At 40.2% G+C, this 15706-nt stretch overlaps 1 protein-coding gene across 1 annotated transcript; it reads right to left on the minus strand.

The window, feature by feature from the left end:
* Positions 1 to 1108: 1108 nt before the first annotated feature.
* LOC143000877 (DEP domain-containing protein 1B-like) lies at positions 1109 to 9907 on the minus strand. The gene is made up of 11 exons (XM_076150348.1): positions 9728 to 9907; positions 8064 to 8329; positions 7053 to 7197; positions 6801 to 6928; positions 6577 to 6707; positions 6423 to 6470; positions 5872 to 6012; positions 5571 to 5737; positions 4507 to 4683; positions 3291 to 3473; positions 1109 to 2283 (listed from the first exon to the last, which is right to left on the minus strand). Exons 1-11 carry the CDS (start codon positions 9773 to 9775, stop codon positions 2119 to 2121), a joined length of 1599 nt encoding a protein of 532 aa, XP_076006463.1. The 5' UTR covers positions 9776 to 9907; the 3' UTR covers positions 1109 to 2118.
* Between the last annotated feature and the right edge of the window lie 5799 nt (positions 9908 to 15706).

The following is a 15706-nucleotide window of genomic DNA, read 5'->3' on the forward strand; positions in this document are numbered from 1 at the left end:
TCTGTTAATTTGTAACGTAATCAGAAGCCAAACTCAGATGTCAAGGGAAAAATAGAACCATCTGACTGTGAGGATAAATGGCTGACACCGTTCAGCCACACAATGGAACATTTACAGGGGGTGTAGTGTCTTTGTGTCATCCTTTGTCCTCCTATCTTCGACATCTGAGTGTCTATTTTTTATTCTTAAGGATCTCCCATGAGGGAACCTGCAAATCTCATTCCCATCCGTTTTACAATGGGTCTATCCTCAAAGCTCAAACAACGGTGTGTACATAAAAACCAATCAGGAATGTGTCATGTTAAAACCCTATATAATTACATCGTTAACCAAGGCACCAATCAAGTACCGTCCACACATCCTAATAATCTGAAGAGCTCTGACCTCCGTCTTCTCATAATTCCGTTTCCAATGCTATGAATCACATCTCCCCCTTATCGCCCCACACCGTTTCTGGTCGTATTCATTGATTTCCCACTCAAACACACCAGCCATCGTCATGGAACTCTCAGGAGCATCGTCGCGTATGTCATTGCCTCAAGTATTCTATAGCTCATTAATGCATGGTGGGTCTATATAATCCTTGGTCTATATTATATGCCTCCTCCCTCAATCCGTCATCTCACACTCATGTTACCGATAAAAAATGTGTTTTTGTCACACTGTGGTTTGTCCATGACTTCCAGCATCAGCATTTATTGTTGTTCCATACACAGAATATCACACCGTATTCAGATGCAGCTCGCTCATTAAGCTGTTTCAGTTACATCAGAACATTGTTCCCTTTTTGTAAGACATTACATCAAACAAACATCTATAAAACCACCAGAATTTGTGCATGATTCAACATTATTTTAAGTATTCCAGCACCCAGAGCAGCAACTCAAAGAGGGGTAACAGTTATTCCAGCATTTATCCACATTCAAAAGTGTTAAAGTGTAAAAGGGAATAGAAACATCTGCACGTAACAACAATCACATGTCAGATTATGTGATAGAAAGACTTCCAGTTTCAGACGAGACAGTACAGCCGGGAAATGGAAAGACAAAATACACAGAGAACAATAAAACAAGTGACATTGAAATATGTACCGTTAAGAAAAAACAAACATATTAAAACTAACAACAATTAAAAACGTGAAATGAGTCGTTTTACAAGTGCGCACTAGAAGAGTACCCATCGAGTGAGATATGAGAGGAGAAGGAGACAGAGGATGGGGCGTGACATTTCATAAATTAGTGCATCCTTTTCATTCCTATCACAGGAAGAATTCAGGATTCTGGGTTGAGACCAGGATTCAGCATATTAATCTAAAAAGCTTAAATAAAAAATATTCAAGCTGTAATGATCTTTTTCTTTTTTTTGCATAAACAATAACATAGAACACTTTCTCATCAAACATTGATATGTTTGATATTTGACTGGCAGATTAACACAGGTTATTAAAATATGGGCAGATTTTAAAATAGGGTTTGAATTGCCTAAATACAGTAAAAAATGTTTAATGTAATGAAATGCATCTTTGCATTCGTGAACTGATGTAATCAACTTCAATCAAGTAATCAATTGGACTGACTAATGCCAATATAAGTCCGTTAAAAAAAATACACAGTAATCAAACTAAATTCAGTGCATTAGTTCCAGCATTTCTCTTTAAGGATCAGTTGGTGGCTCAGGTCGTTCCTGGACCACGAACAGTCTTATCATTTTAAAATGACCCAATAGGTCTTATACATTGTTGAAATGTATGTCAATCAAATTAGCAACAGGGTATAAACGATTATTCAATACACATTTTAGTAGAAAAATAAACCTATACTTAATTTCAGTACCATTTTAAGAAACATCAGTGGACCGACCTGTTATCTACTTTATACTGTTCAAGTATTCTACCAATACAGAAATGATCAAAATATTATCTTTGTTTAACAGTGTATTTGCTACAAAATCAAATGTAAATGTGGTAAATCATTGCTGACCGACACTGTGGCTACAGAGATTCCTGCACACACACACACACACACACACACACACACACACACCTCTCCGTCTCTGAAGCCACACAGATTGAGATGTGTGTGTATCCACAGAGGGGCTTATGGGGTTAATGTTACCAGCTTATGCCCTGAAGCTCCAGCTCCTCTGGAAAGGCTGGAAGGGTTTCTTGAGGTTAAGGAGCATGAGATGAGGTTTGAGTCGTGCGGTTTTCTCGGGTATGACGGCAGCTTTGCTCTCCGCCGTGGGGAATCGATGGTGGTAGACCTCAGGGTAAGACCTCTGGAACTGAGGAGGAGGAGGAGGGGGTGAGTTTTACTGACTGATACAAATACTGAGAAAAGTTTAGCGCCTCTGTGAGACACTTGATTGAGGCAAATGCAATCATATTTCGAACAAACTCACAGTTTTATGCCATATTGCCGGAGGACTGATATTTGAAAAGGTCGTCTGGGATTCTATTTTAATTATTATTATTATTGTAAGTTAGAATGTCACGCAATTACCAGACCATATTACCATATTTGAGAAGACACAAAGGTCATCTAGTATCAATAGCGTCTCTAATTGAGGTTTAAGTCTCTTTTTTATACAACCTTCACGTGTATCATTCATGCGTCGACATCACACTTGAACGGACAATCAGACCACATCTTCAAAAAAAAAAAAGAAGAAAAAGAAGCAGAGCAAAGACTTTTCTTCCTCCGTCAGCTCGTCATCACACAACACCTCCGACTGGGCTTCAACAAAGACGTCGGACGTGAAGATAGCTTGGATAGTCAAGGCTTAAAAACAGCTGGCTTTAAAAACAGCTTGATTCCCACTGCTAAATAGGCTCCTCCCACTATCCTCTGGCAGTAACGCACGTAATGTTCCCTACCTGTAACGTCCGAATGACAAAATGCATTGATTGCTACAGCTCAGTGGTTGGCAGCGACTTTCTCACAGCTTCATTGACCGCCCTTCTATACATCTTAGCTAGCGGCTAGAACGCAACGCCGCACTTTACACGTGTCATCTTTATGTATTTCCTTCGGTTACATCCTGCTCGTTTGAAGTTTAAAAAAAAAAAAACATGAGGAAATGAACAAACCTGGAGTTGCAGTGAGTGCTCAGGTTTCTTAATATATGCGGTCCGACAGCAGCACGTTGGGGAATCAATTTCATTGCCACACTTCTGCCTTAACCGCCTCTGCAAAAGCCTCTCCTCAAGGTTCAAACCCCTTGCCGTCTGAATCAGCAGGTAGTAACAAATCCCCTGCTTCAACTTGTGAATCACTTTTCTGTGCGCGTACCTGTTTGAGTCTTTTCCGCTTGTCCTTGGCGGGGAGTTCTTTGTCGGCGATCAGGCCCTCCAGCAGCTCCTGCAGGGGTGTCTGGGTACCTATCACCATCTGCTCTTCGCACTCCACTCTGCTGATCTGTTTACAAAACGCCGGAGACGCACTGAAGTCTGTGTCTGAGCCTGCGTATTTAATCTGGTGGAAGGAACAAAGGAGATCTATCAATGGAGAGAGCAGGTATAGCATGTGCGGTATCTTTATACATATATGATGTGATATCAGTTACATTGTTCCGAATTCACTTAGTTTGTCACGATTGTTGTATTTAGAGCAGATATAAAAACAGCCGCCTCCAAAAACTAGGCGTCACATTCTGTAGATAACAAGATGCTGTCAACAGCATCCTCAGAAACCTTGCAGACCAAAGTGTAATGGCTTCAGAAACACACATTAGCTTTAGTATTTAGTCCTCTGGTTTGGATTCTCTCTGTATTGGTGTTGCAGTTTTGGATAGAAATGGAATGAATCGCAATTGCTGTATTATGACTCAGGTAGCACATAAAATGTTGTCCAGAGAGCAGAAGTATAAAGCTGGAACAGTTCTTTATAACATTTAATAAATGTCAACTTGATTTTGAGCATTAATGAAGAGATGTTTGTTATGTTTCCATCTCTCCTTGCTTTGAGATTAAAACGTTTCTTAGTGGCTGGCTGGCTGGCAACTCCCCTGTGATCCTTAGAACACTTAAATGAAAAGAACAAATCTCAGGTTCATCTACACTCTACAGGCATATTCTTCCACTGCTGGACTGAAATAGAAAATGTTGTAAATAACATGACGACTGTGAGCATTTTCTGTGTTCAACACTGATCCGCCAACCAACAGCAATGATGTTAACACACTAAGAGGCACAATTGGGCACAAAATGTTGTGTTTTCAGACAGTTGTTGCCCTTTTTGTAGAAACAATTGCCATGAGTATCCTAGGATGTGCTATCAACCAGAAAACAAGTAAGAATTTATCATGAATTTGCACGATCTGTTATCAAGGTCATGCTAATAAAGTCTGTATTCATACGGGCAAACAAAACACAAAAAGAGAACTGAAGCTCTCACTCTCTCACACACCTGATCTGTGCTCATGAATAAATTCATAAAGAAGTCTGATTTAATTAATACTGTTTTCTAAATCCCCCCGATAGATTGAAATTGTAGACGGGGGACTGACCTGAACTCTTCGGAGGTGGGAGAGATGCTCTTCAACCTGGTTGTGTAGTTTGGAAGGCACTTGAAAGATGGTGTTGTGGTGCTCCATCATGAAGGTCACCAGTTTGGTGGCCAGCAGCTCATCCAGGTCCATCTCCTCCACCGAGCCCAGAACACAGTGAGAGAACATCTGCACCATCTAGACGAGAGCCACAACGACCATGAGTTACACTTTCATGACATTAAACATTTGCTGGAGGTTCTCTGTACACAATTTAAACCTCGCATCAAAGAATATCTCCATAAAACTTAGTGGCAGTAGTGAGATCTAGATGGCTTGATAAAATAATCATTGAACACAATTTGAGAGGCTGATCAAATATTCAGTTTGCTAATTTATCTGTTCTGAAGACTCTTAAATGAATCAGATAATAACACAACACACAATGCAATGTAACACGCAATCCAGCAAAACAGAGTACTTTTGTGAAGGTTGTAATGTTCAGTACACTGTGGGCCGGACCCTTGTGCTGGCCTTTTTATGAAGACCAGATAAAACACAACAAGCTCACTACAGATGAAAGCAAATAGAAGATAATAGCTTTTTTTTAAAAAAAGGTTGGATCATAGATTAATTTTTGAGTGACACATTCTGCTTCTGTGCACAGAGGAGTGATGTGCCGCAGCAAGAGGAGTGTAAACGGAACGATTGTGTGTATGGAATTTTGAGTTGACCATGAGGCGTGTGGCTGAATACAACATATTCTATTTTCATGAACACATCTTTTTATTATTATTATTCAGCCTAGAATGTTTTGGGTCAAGGTGAGGCAGCCATGGAGGACGAGAAAGACGAGCGCAACAAGAGAAAAGTGTGGCAATTAACCAGCAGGGTTTCAATTCATACGGGAATATAAAAAAGAAAGAGCTGGATTGAATGAGGCAATAGATGTGGGGATGAAATTGTAATGCCTGTAGTAGTGAGCCACACCAGCCCCATGAATATTAGGTTCCCAGTTTCACATGTGCAACGTTTAGATTTAGTATAAAGGGTTTGCGGTAAATTATTTGGACATATATATGTACCAATGTGCGGGTGGCGATGGTGTCGTTGAGTGGCGGCAGGTGTGGATTCTGGCAGACCCGAGCCATGAGGCGCAACAGAAGCTGGAGGCGTCTTCGGTTCGGCGGTGGCAGTAGCAGGCAGCTGACCTGAAGAGCCTCAGCTGCTACAGCTTGCTCCTGCAGTAGACCTGAGGAGAGGAGAGGAGAGGAGAGGAGAGGAGAGGAGAGGAGAGGAGAGGGCATACATGACACACATATACAAGACCTTTCTCTCCATGGCAGGGCACAGACTTTGCTGTGGAATTCATTATGTTGCACTTACTGAGGATGTTGACAAAGACCTCATAGAGACGGAAGGTAAGCAGAGGTTCTTTGAGCCTCTGAAAGTAATCTGCTACCGTTTTCAGGACATCTCTCTCAAACCCTGGGTACACGGGCTGCTTACCCAAATTGCCCTTCGGCCCTGAAGATGAAGATGAAGAATGAAGATGCACACAGTTAGAGCTCCTCACACAAAAAGCCAAAAGAGTTGTGTGGCTCAAAATACGAGATTATACTGCATTTAATTTTCATTTATACTGCACAGTTTGTAAATACTAATCACTTAACAGCAGGTATGGTAAAGCATATTTAATTCTATAACATACCAATGTGTGAAAATAGGCCACACTTTTATGCATTAAATGGTTCTCCACAATTTTACCAATATCGCACACATGCAAAAAATTGAAGCAAGTAAATTAGTATCTGATGATTCATTCAAAGCCTCCTGGTTATTTTAGAGGTTTAACGTGTTCTTGCAGCCATTATTGCCAATATACTTGATGGACAAATCAAAACAGTTCCAGAGTCCACAGAGGAGTTTTTACTTACAGTTGGCGAGGCATTTCATTGCCGACACGACCCAGTAGGGGAGGTCCTCTGGAGAAGAAAGAGCCGAGTCACAACCCAACAACAAGCACAATAACCTTCAAAAATCAGTTCTGATATGATCTTTTCCTTTCATGTGTGAATCAATGCATTATACCAGCTTTGTTCTCCAAAACAACAATGCCCATCTTATTGACACTGAACACGTTGTGAACAACATGCTTGGATTTCACAAGTGTTGGGTCCAACACTCCTTCTAGTGTCTTTAGGCCCAGAACTCTCTGCAAACTGAAAAAGCACAGGTTGTTGGTGTCAAACACGTGGACACAAGCTACGACCTGTGGAATTGTGTAGTAAGCTTTGAGTTGTTAGGTTACACACTGTGCGATTGTCATGGATTTCCAGATGTGGTCCACTTGTTTTGGAGTTATCTCCTTTCTGCGTATAAGTTTGCATTCATGCACATCGCCGATAGCGACGCTGTGCCTCTTATTCCAGAACTGTGAACTCTGATCAGACACGGAAACAAACAAGTGGAAACAAGTCAACGATGTTCAGCAGCCCCCTACTTTTAGAATTGCAACAAGAAATACAGTGCACGACGGGTCTGAAAGATGTCTGCCTCCTTCTCACCAAGATAGCAGACTTTGTGGATGCAGTGTTCTCCTGCAAGGGCAGTTCTTCGTAGTCGTCCCAGCGGATGAGTCTGGGCAGGTCACTGGTGTCTCTGAACGGAGGTCTTGTTGGAAAAGACTTGAGGGGGGACAGCATGGGAAACCTAAAAGCACAAAACAAGAGGGCTGAGCAAAATGGTTATAAATGTTACACTATGCTGAAGAAACACCCATCGTCCACCTTTTCCATTTCTTGGTTTTTGTTTTGAAGGAAAAGGTATGTTGTTCTGTTCTGACTTGTTTTAGAACAAGCTAGACAGAGTGTCCTAATTTAGTCTTTAATCCATGTTGATCAGAGAGCACAGCAAGCACAGTTTGCTGCTGAACCCCAGCTGAGGTCAGTAATTGGACAAAGTGCCAAGAAATGCCGTCTTACTTTTTTCAAGAAAGCAAAAGTGCACAACAGCGAGACTCGGCTGAAAGGCACAGTACTGATTGGCTGTCGGGGGTCCGTTAAAATCACATATCAGCACGCTTCCAAAACAGTGCCAGTTGAACCAGGGCACAAAAAAATAAATCAGCGTGCAAGGTGGATTAACCTGACGGTAACCATGGCAACAACACCTCTCCTCCATGCTACGCTACCTCAATGGTGAAAAGGAACTAAGGTGGCACATACAGACTACAAACACACAGTAGAAAATGTGGATAATGATTGAGAAACAGCTTCTCTTATTGCCTGTAAAGAAAGAACACCGCATAGAAACACACTCAGCACAGGAATCACTAAACAAAGAAGCTTCAATTTGTGTTGTTCTTTGAGAAAGTCTTGTCCATTTTGTCTTTTCTTGACTTAGTTTAGTGACGAATGCCAATCACAGGTTTCATTTCTATTCTATTCTTTTAATACAAAGGCCCAAAGAGAGTTAATCACCAATGACCAGAGAAAAAGCAGCAAACCCTTGGTTAACCTGAAACAAGCACCCTTCTTCTCAAACCTTTTACCTGACAATTAACACGTTGTCCCTACCTGTACAGTTGACCGCTGTCTTCAAAGTCCTCTGTGCCGTGGCGTCCCTTGATGTCTTCAACGACGTGGGCCTTCAGAAACTTCTTGAGAAGCTGCAGAGTCTGGTAGCGAGTAACCTCCGGACCAAAGTTGTGGTTTCGCCCCAGCAGCTCGTGCAGATAATCCACGGCCTCCGATCCTGTGAAACTGAAGTCATAGCAGCGGAAATGCGCCCAGTGCCTCTTGAGGGGCAAACCTCCACGGAACAGCTTGATGGTCTCATTCCACTGCATGACACAGATAATGACAGTATTGTACAGCCTGAATAAGTCTGATACTTATGCACTTAAACACTGCATCTCTGACAGTGTTTTCCTTCTCATTTTGCTGTAGCAGAGCTTCTGGACAAACCTATTTCTTCATTTTCTCATGGCAGGAGATGTAATCGCAAAAAACAAGATAAATAGCCCGGATATTGGCCTTAAGACCACATTCCTCGCGTCATTGAAGCTGGAACCTCACCTTCCTAAGTAAGATTTACTTGACAAGCAATTTATCAACCATTACACAATACCTCATCAACATAGTTTCTGAAATATGTGCCTGAAAGCTTTTCACAGCTGAATGAACCATTTTTCTTGTGATTTACACAACAAAAACACCTTTATGTATTTCGGTACTAAAATATTCAACTGAGTGGAAATATAATCCATTCTGATGAACATGATTTACTTCATTGGTTATTGTGCCAATTCAATGAGAACAGTACTTAATTGTTTGAATAACTGTAAGTAAGTAAGTGCAAGTATGTAAATCAGGGAGGATATTAATGAATATGACTTTGAATCAACACTGGCTCTCAAAGGTCTTGCGTGACTGTTAGAATAATTAAATGGATGCTGTTATCTGACGTAATCTTATGTAAATATAAGTGATAGATTATCCAATTGCAGTGTCCAAATGTTCTAATCTTCACGTCCTCCACATTTTGTAAGTGATTATGAGTGATTCATATATAAACATATCCAAAGGCAGTATATAAATGGCATAATGATAAATATTATATATATGTGGAAAGAAGTTATCATTGGGGTTTTGTTCATTTTGCACCTTCTTCCTTGACAACAAGATCAGTTGAATGTGAAACAGAGGATGGACAATTACAATCTTAACCTGTTAAACGTATAAAAGTATTTGCTGTAATATTGTTGAATGCAAATACTTCTCATAGTGCATAATTTAATGGAAAGTGGGTCAATATTAGTTGCCATATAGTAGAAGCAGCACAATACATGGCAATGAATCAGCGCATACCAGAGACTTGAATCAACAAGTGAAGAAGAGCTCATTTCACAAGTTTGAAACTAAAATAATCAAGTTGGTTGAAGTATATTCGTGATTTAGCTGTTCTATTAAAGCCAATTACTCCTACATTATCCGGAGTTTGTGGCGGCGTTTGTCGCGATATATAACTGATTTATGTATCGAGCTGCATCGCCCTTTAATGTTAAAGGTTGGACTCAATCACTGTTGTTGTCTTTCATTTGTAGATAAGACGGTGTTGAGAGTGTTTATGTCAACGTGTAGAGGAATAAAGAATAAGGGTACAAACCGATAACCAAGCACCGAGTTGTATTTAGTGGACTATAACCTAACATTAGCTCGCATAAATTACACACACTCACCAGCTTTGTCGCCCTGTACGGTCCTGGTCCGATAACTTTTCCATCCATTCCGCTGGTGAAAACTCACTTTAGTTACACGAAATCATGAAGTTATAGACCCAATTTAAAAGCTTTTACGTTAGAAACACAGACAGAACCAAGCCTGCGTCAATACACCGAAAACGAGCTGCCAACTTTGAATCTGCTGCGTCAAACGATCTGAGCACCGTGATTGGAGGGAGGCGGGATCACGTGACTATCCGGGAATGTTGGTCTTGACAATAGAGCGTTGGCACAGCACATGTGATACATTATATAGATAGATAGATAGATAGATAGATAGATAGATAGATAGATAGATAGATAGATAGATAGATAGATAGATAGATAGATAGATAGATAGATAGATAGATAGATAGATAGATAGATAGATAGATAGATAGATAGATAGATAGATAGATAGATAGATAGATAGATAGATAGATTAGGTGTTTATAATAGGATACACTCTAAGGCATAGGAGGCCTAAATCATTCAACAGAGCAACTGCTGCAGAACTGTGGATAGGCTGCAAATGTAAAGGGAATTACAGCAGGCTATCAGAAGGAAGTAATTGCAGAGATGACCTTCTCTAAACCAGTTGACTGTAGTAGCTATCAATAATTGAAATAGGTCAGCCCTGCAGAGAGCAAGACTGCATCCCACCTCAGACTTAAAAGAATTAACCTGGACAGATATTTGTTTGCAGATGAAGATGTTTATAATCTGTGAATACATTACAGTAAAGAAATTAAAACTAACCAAAGTAATCTAAGATACCCAGAACTTGCTTACAACAAGGCTGTAAAACACACAATCAATCTGGGAGGTCACTGTGAACAGACACATCCTTGTGAAAAATAATGAATGAACATTTGTGTAGGGCAGCTTATTATTGAAATCCCATGGAACACATTACTCTGAATAACCACACCAGCGCACAGCTGATAAAGCCCTTCAACTACCTACGCAACAACATTAATCTACTTCATGACACTGCCTGCTGTCCAACACTGTTAACAGAGGAGCAAGTTCACGCTGTGTCAGTTGAATTTTCCTCTGTTCTGTGGCTCTACGGTGATAATAAGCTTGTCAAAACTCATCCATCAGAGCTGCGGATATGACACAATGCTCTCACTAACAATTTTTCCAATCCCCCTAGCTTAGGCCGGTCCATACTTGTTGATGTGTATCAGCAAGAGGGGGCATATTATATCTAACTGGCTGTGACAAAAGGCTCCGTGTTCTGAGAAGTGCTCATTGTTGGAGAACATAGCTTACAGCAGATCCTTATTTGTGATACGGAGGATCAACACAGCCTGATTTAAGCACCTGCACTTCAGACTGAGTGATGCAGTGAGTGGCACATGGGAAAAGATCTCAGACTTACCGCATTCTATTAAAATGTATGAGAAATAACACACCGGCAATTTCTCACTCCAAGAGGATTTTGTTGTTCATCTGACAATGGGGCTGTCTGCCTGAAAGGTTATATTTCAATTATTGCCTTATCCATCTGTCACTGGTTACCCATTCTTGTGAAAAACTATGGTTATCTGTGGATGAAATTGAATCGAATTGAACATAGCCCTTGGGAAATCAGAAAAATTAAGATTGATAATTTTATACAACATGTAAATGCTTGAAGAGACTATTGCTCTTAAAAGGGGTGAGGGTACCTGAGGTTAGCAGCTTCCAATCAACCCCTAACTCACTCACCTGTATGGTTTTGGGTTATTCTTTGTATCCATGAGGGGGGATGTTATGAGCCGCCAGCCAAAAACATACCAGAAGAAGTGGATTGGCACATCCTGGCACTCTGCACAGTCCCCTTTATTGCTTTTTATGTCCTGCAACCTGATGCATGAAATTACCTCTGTGGATCCCTGACACCTGTGGCCCAGAGAAACTTTTCACATATATATTCAATATCCAGCATATTATCTTCATCTGAATATGAGGAATTACACTGACTTTGGGTTTGTTTTTAACCATAAAGAACTGTATCAAATAACTTATCTCATTCTTAGACAGGGAGAAGGACAGTGAAGTCAAATGGGCCAAGCAAACAAGCATGCAAACTTCCTCTGAAAATACTGCATTAGAAGCATTTATTGGATCAAACAGGCCATAATGTTTGGATGTGTCATGTAGTGATGAATGTTCATAGATTGAGCAATATCCTGTGAGATGAATTGCAGTGATGCATGATGATGAGGCTCCGCCCTTCAATGAGCGGTTTCTCCCGCGGTGATGGCAGTTGTTAAAATCATTACAAATTTACTAATACTCTTAAGAGTTTGGTCTATCTTTTCATTTTTATATTTTATCAACTCATCAATATAGTGAATGGACAGGTCATCAGTTTATTACAGTCTAATAGATACTTCTCACACAAATGATACAAATTCACACTCACTTATGGCAAATTTAGAGCATTCACTGGAATAAAGGGGCTCCCTGGGTTGAAGGAATGATTGATTGGGCTACACTGAAGTCATGTGGTTGCACATAGGAAACCACATTACTCTAAAGTGAAACTAATGCAAACATCAATATTTTTCATCATCTGTCATATGTTGAAAGTAAATTATATCACTCAGCGGCTCTGATTTGTCTTTGTGAGCCAGTACTTACTCTTTACCTCTTCCTGTTGCTTTTGATGATTTGCTAAATCAAGTGTGTTCCATTGATAAAGCATTGGCGCATTGATTTGTCCAATCAGGTGTGGGTGCAGCTGGAGGAGATAGAAAATCTGTAACCTTAGGGTTGCCAAGGGCCAGAAATAATGGGTGTTAAACGAGATCCATCAAAGCTGAGAGGCTGCAGGGCTTCTGTGTCTTTGTGTTTGTCGTTTCGAACTCTCTCTGCCTTGAATGGTATCAGTTTTGACACATGTGCTCTGAACCACACAGCCTTCTGTAAAAAAAAAAAATCCAATTTATCAACTTGAATCTGTTGGGCTTTCTAATAGAAATCTGCTATATCACATATATTTCTTCAGCTGCTAAGTCAGATAGTTGGGAGAAGTGCACTTGCCATGGATGAAACAGCTATAAACCGCTGGAGAAAGGCTGTTCCCAGAGGCGCAATCATAGTGTGATGATGGAAGAATAGTGCTGATGCATTTTTAGATGTGAAAATGTCTGCATATTAAGATATTTACTGCATTTCTATCCTATTGTGGTGTTGAATACTTTTACTTGAGGAATGATATGAATACACTTTCCACCTCTGGCAGCCTGAAGTACTTACTAGTATATCACAGCAGTACCATTATGTCATAGTTATGTAATTTTATTGCTGTTATAAAACATTTAATGCAAAAGTTTAAATTTGAATTAGAATTGACCAACAACAGTTCTCAGGCACAAAATCTTGCACATGAAAAAGCTTTTAGCTAATCATACTGCATAATGGAGATTGCGAGAAGCTTTAAATCAGTGTGTCAGTGAGATGTCGAGCTGTGATTTTGCGATAAGGAGCTTTTTTCTGTGACAAAGGAGCAGAGTTACTGGTCAGCAGCTGACACCTGCATGATTCCACACAGGAAATGTTCTTTATTATGCACTTGTAATGGACATTTCTCATTGCTGGCATTGTGAGCACCAGGTGGATAAATGGCATCTCCAAAATGGAACAGTGCCATTATGAATGTTATTAGAACACCTGCGCTTTTCCTGCTATGACAAACCATTACTGTGTCTGCTGTGAGGAAGCACTCATCCCATTGTACCATCATTATATAACATGTCGGTGTGCATCTAACAAAGGACAGAGTGACATTAAAAAAAAAATAATGATGCACATGAAAAAACACAATCTGTATGTTGGGCCACCAGTTTTGTTTTAGGATGGGACACAAATCAATATGTTATATGTAATATGCCTGGAATTTAGTTCTCTATTCAGTTTAGAATAAAGGACTCGTGAAGGTATTAAAACAATCAACCAAGAGTTTTCAGCTACATGTAATGAGTAACTCTTGCTGCAATTTTGAATGACACAAATATACAAATATGACATCAGGCAGAGAGCGAGTGCAGAAGGATGTACAGAAACAATGACACAGAAACAACAAAAAGAATAACAAAAAGTGATTACATGCATGATCATATACAGAACATATGCAGAACACATATGAAAAACACTTTTGATAACAATGAAGTACCAGTACCCTGTAATCAGTGTATCAGTATTCTAGTCTGTGAGCTTGGGGACAGTAGGTATGCCCATCCAGACTAATGTGGCAAGGCTTCTACCTCAGCGGTAGAGTGAAGGAGATGGAATTAAAGCTATCATCGCAGCCATCTTCCTCTTTTGTAGCCAGCAGGGCAAAACCTGACCTGAATACTAAGGAGTTCATTTGTTGCCATGCATCTGCTCTCAGTTCTGAATGCAAAATTGTAAACATACATAATGTTTCATCTTTTACCAGGGTTATGGTCCCTCTCGCTGTGCCTGTGACAGAAAGTGTACCAGAGATGGATATGGTGTCAATCACAAACTCTCAGACATGCAACTTTTGAACTAATAACTTACATAACGGACACACACACACACACACACACACACAGGAACAAACACAACACACACGTGTTTGTTAGACAGACAGCTGTGTGGAATTATTTCTGCTATTTCTTTTCGACAAAAGTAATTAGGAGGATTTCTGGGGGATTGCGGGATTTCTCCTGTGTGTGATATGGTCACTTATCACAAATAATTTAAGATACAGAAGAGATGCAACAACAAAGACATGGAGAGAGAGAGAGAGAGAGAGCGAGAGAGAGAGAGAGAGAGAGAGAGAGAGAGAGAGAGAGAGAGAGAGAGAGAGAGAGAACAGAATACTAAACACAACACTTGATGCGACACGATGAATGTTGTTCCCTGCCAGCAACAAGTCTGCAAGGCAGGTTTTGGAAATGAGATACGCCATTATTTTATATTTAAGCCAAATCAAAACAGAGAACCCACAAATAACCCTCTAAGCAAACAATGCTACACTTGTGCCACCACAGGAGCAACACATTAAACCTCCACACACATCCTGTTATAAACAAGAAGAAAAAAGATCCAAAGGTGTGCATGATACAACAGATGTAACTGTGATACCAATGTAGTGTTTAAGTGTACGCATGCACATTCATACATGCTCCTTTTCATGGTGACACAGTAAATAGCAAACAATCCGTAGATACATGGAACAGAAATTGATATATGCTTATATCACTGATAAGATTCTTGATTCCTGCAGAAGGTTGAAGTCATGGACCAAATTCCCATTTATACCCTGTGGAGCAGCTTGATAGAAAATATGACATGCCAGGGAGAAAATACGCAAAATATATAGATGTACTACAGACCTATGGCCAAACGCATATCTATTTGGTGGCTCAGTAGTTGCTCACAGAAATGTTTTCGCCATTTTGCATGCTGACATCTTTTCCTTCAGGTGTTTTGTTTCCTCTTTCCAATGTGAAATTCAATTGCCAATAGGGGAATTGTGCTTTGTTGTGTCGTGAGAATTTTTTTTACTAATCCTTTGCTGCCATTAGTTTGTCTTTGAAGCCCGAGCTTGGCAAGGCTTCATGTGCCCATACAAACATTGGAGTATAATGTGAGTCAGCCCATGCTCTTAGTTGGGAAAGCCCATGCTGTTACTCTGATGCTTTTCTGGGAAGGGAAACGTCGCTTTGGTAATTGGAAGTTTCAAGGTTTTGCAGTCTCCATGTGTCACTTGATCACACTGACATAAAAGGTAGAGCACTGGAAACAAAGCTACATCCCGCTGTTTTCAAAATACAATCATGTCTCTATTGTAGAAATGTCTCTGCATGTGGTAGACAGGTAGGCGAAGCTGAAAATGCCATGATTCATATTTTCAGGAAGGGATTAACTACTTATCCACGATTGTATCGTTGGCCGAAGAAGCACCAAAAGTGAATTTATAATGACTGTTTA

This window comes from Genypterus blacodes, unplaced genomic scaffold (genome assembly GCF_046128005.1).
Source record: "Genypterus blacodes isolate CSIRO-AG114 ecotype Tasmania unplaced genomic scaffold, CSIRO-AGI_Gbla_v1 ptg000052l_1, whole genome shotgun sequence".
NCBI lineage: Eukaryota > Metazoa > Chordata > Actinopteri > Ophidiiformes > Ophidiidae > Genypterus > Genypterus blacodes.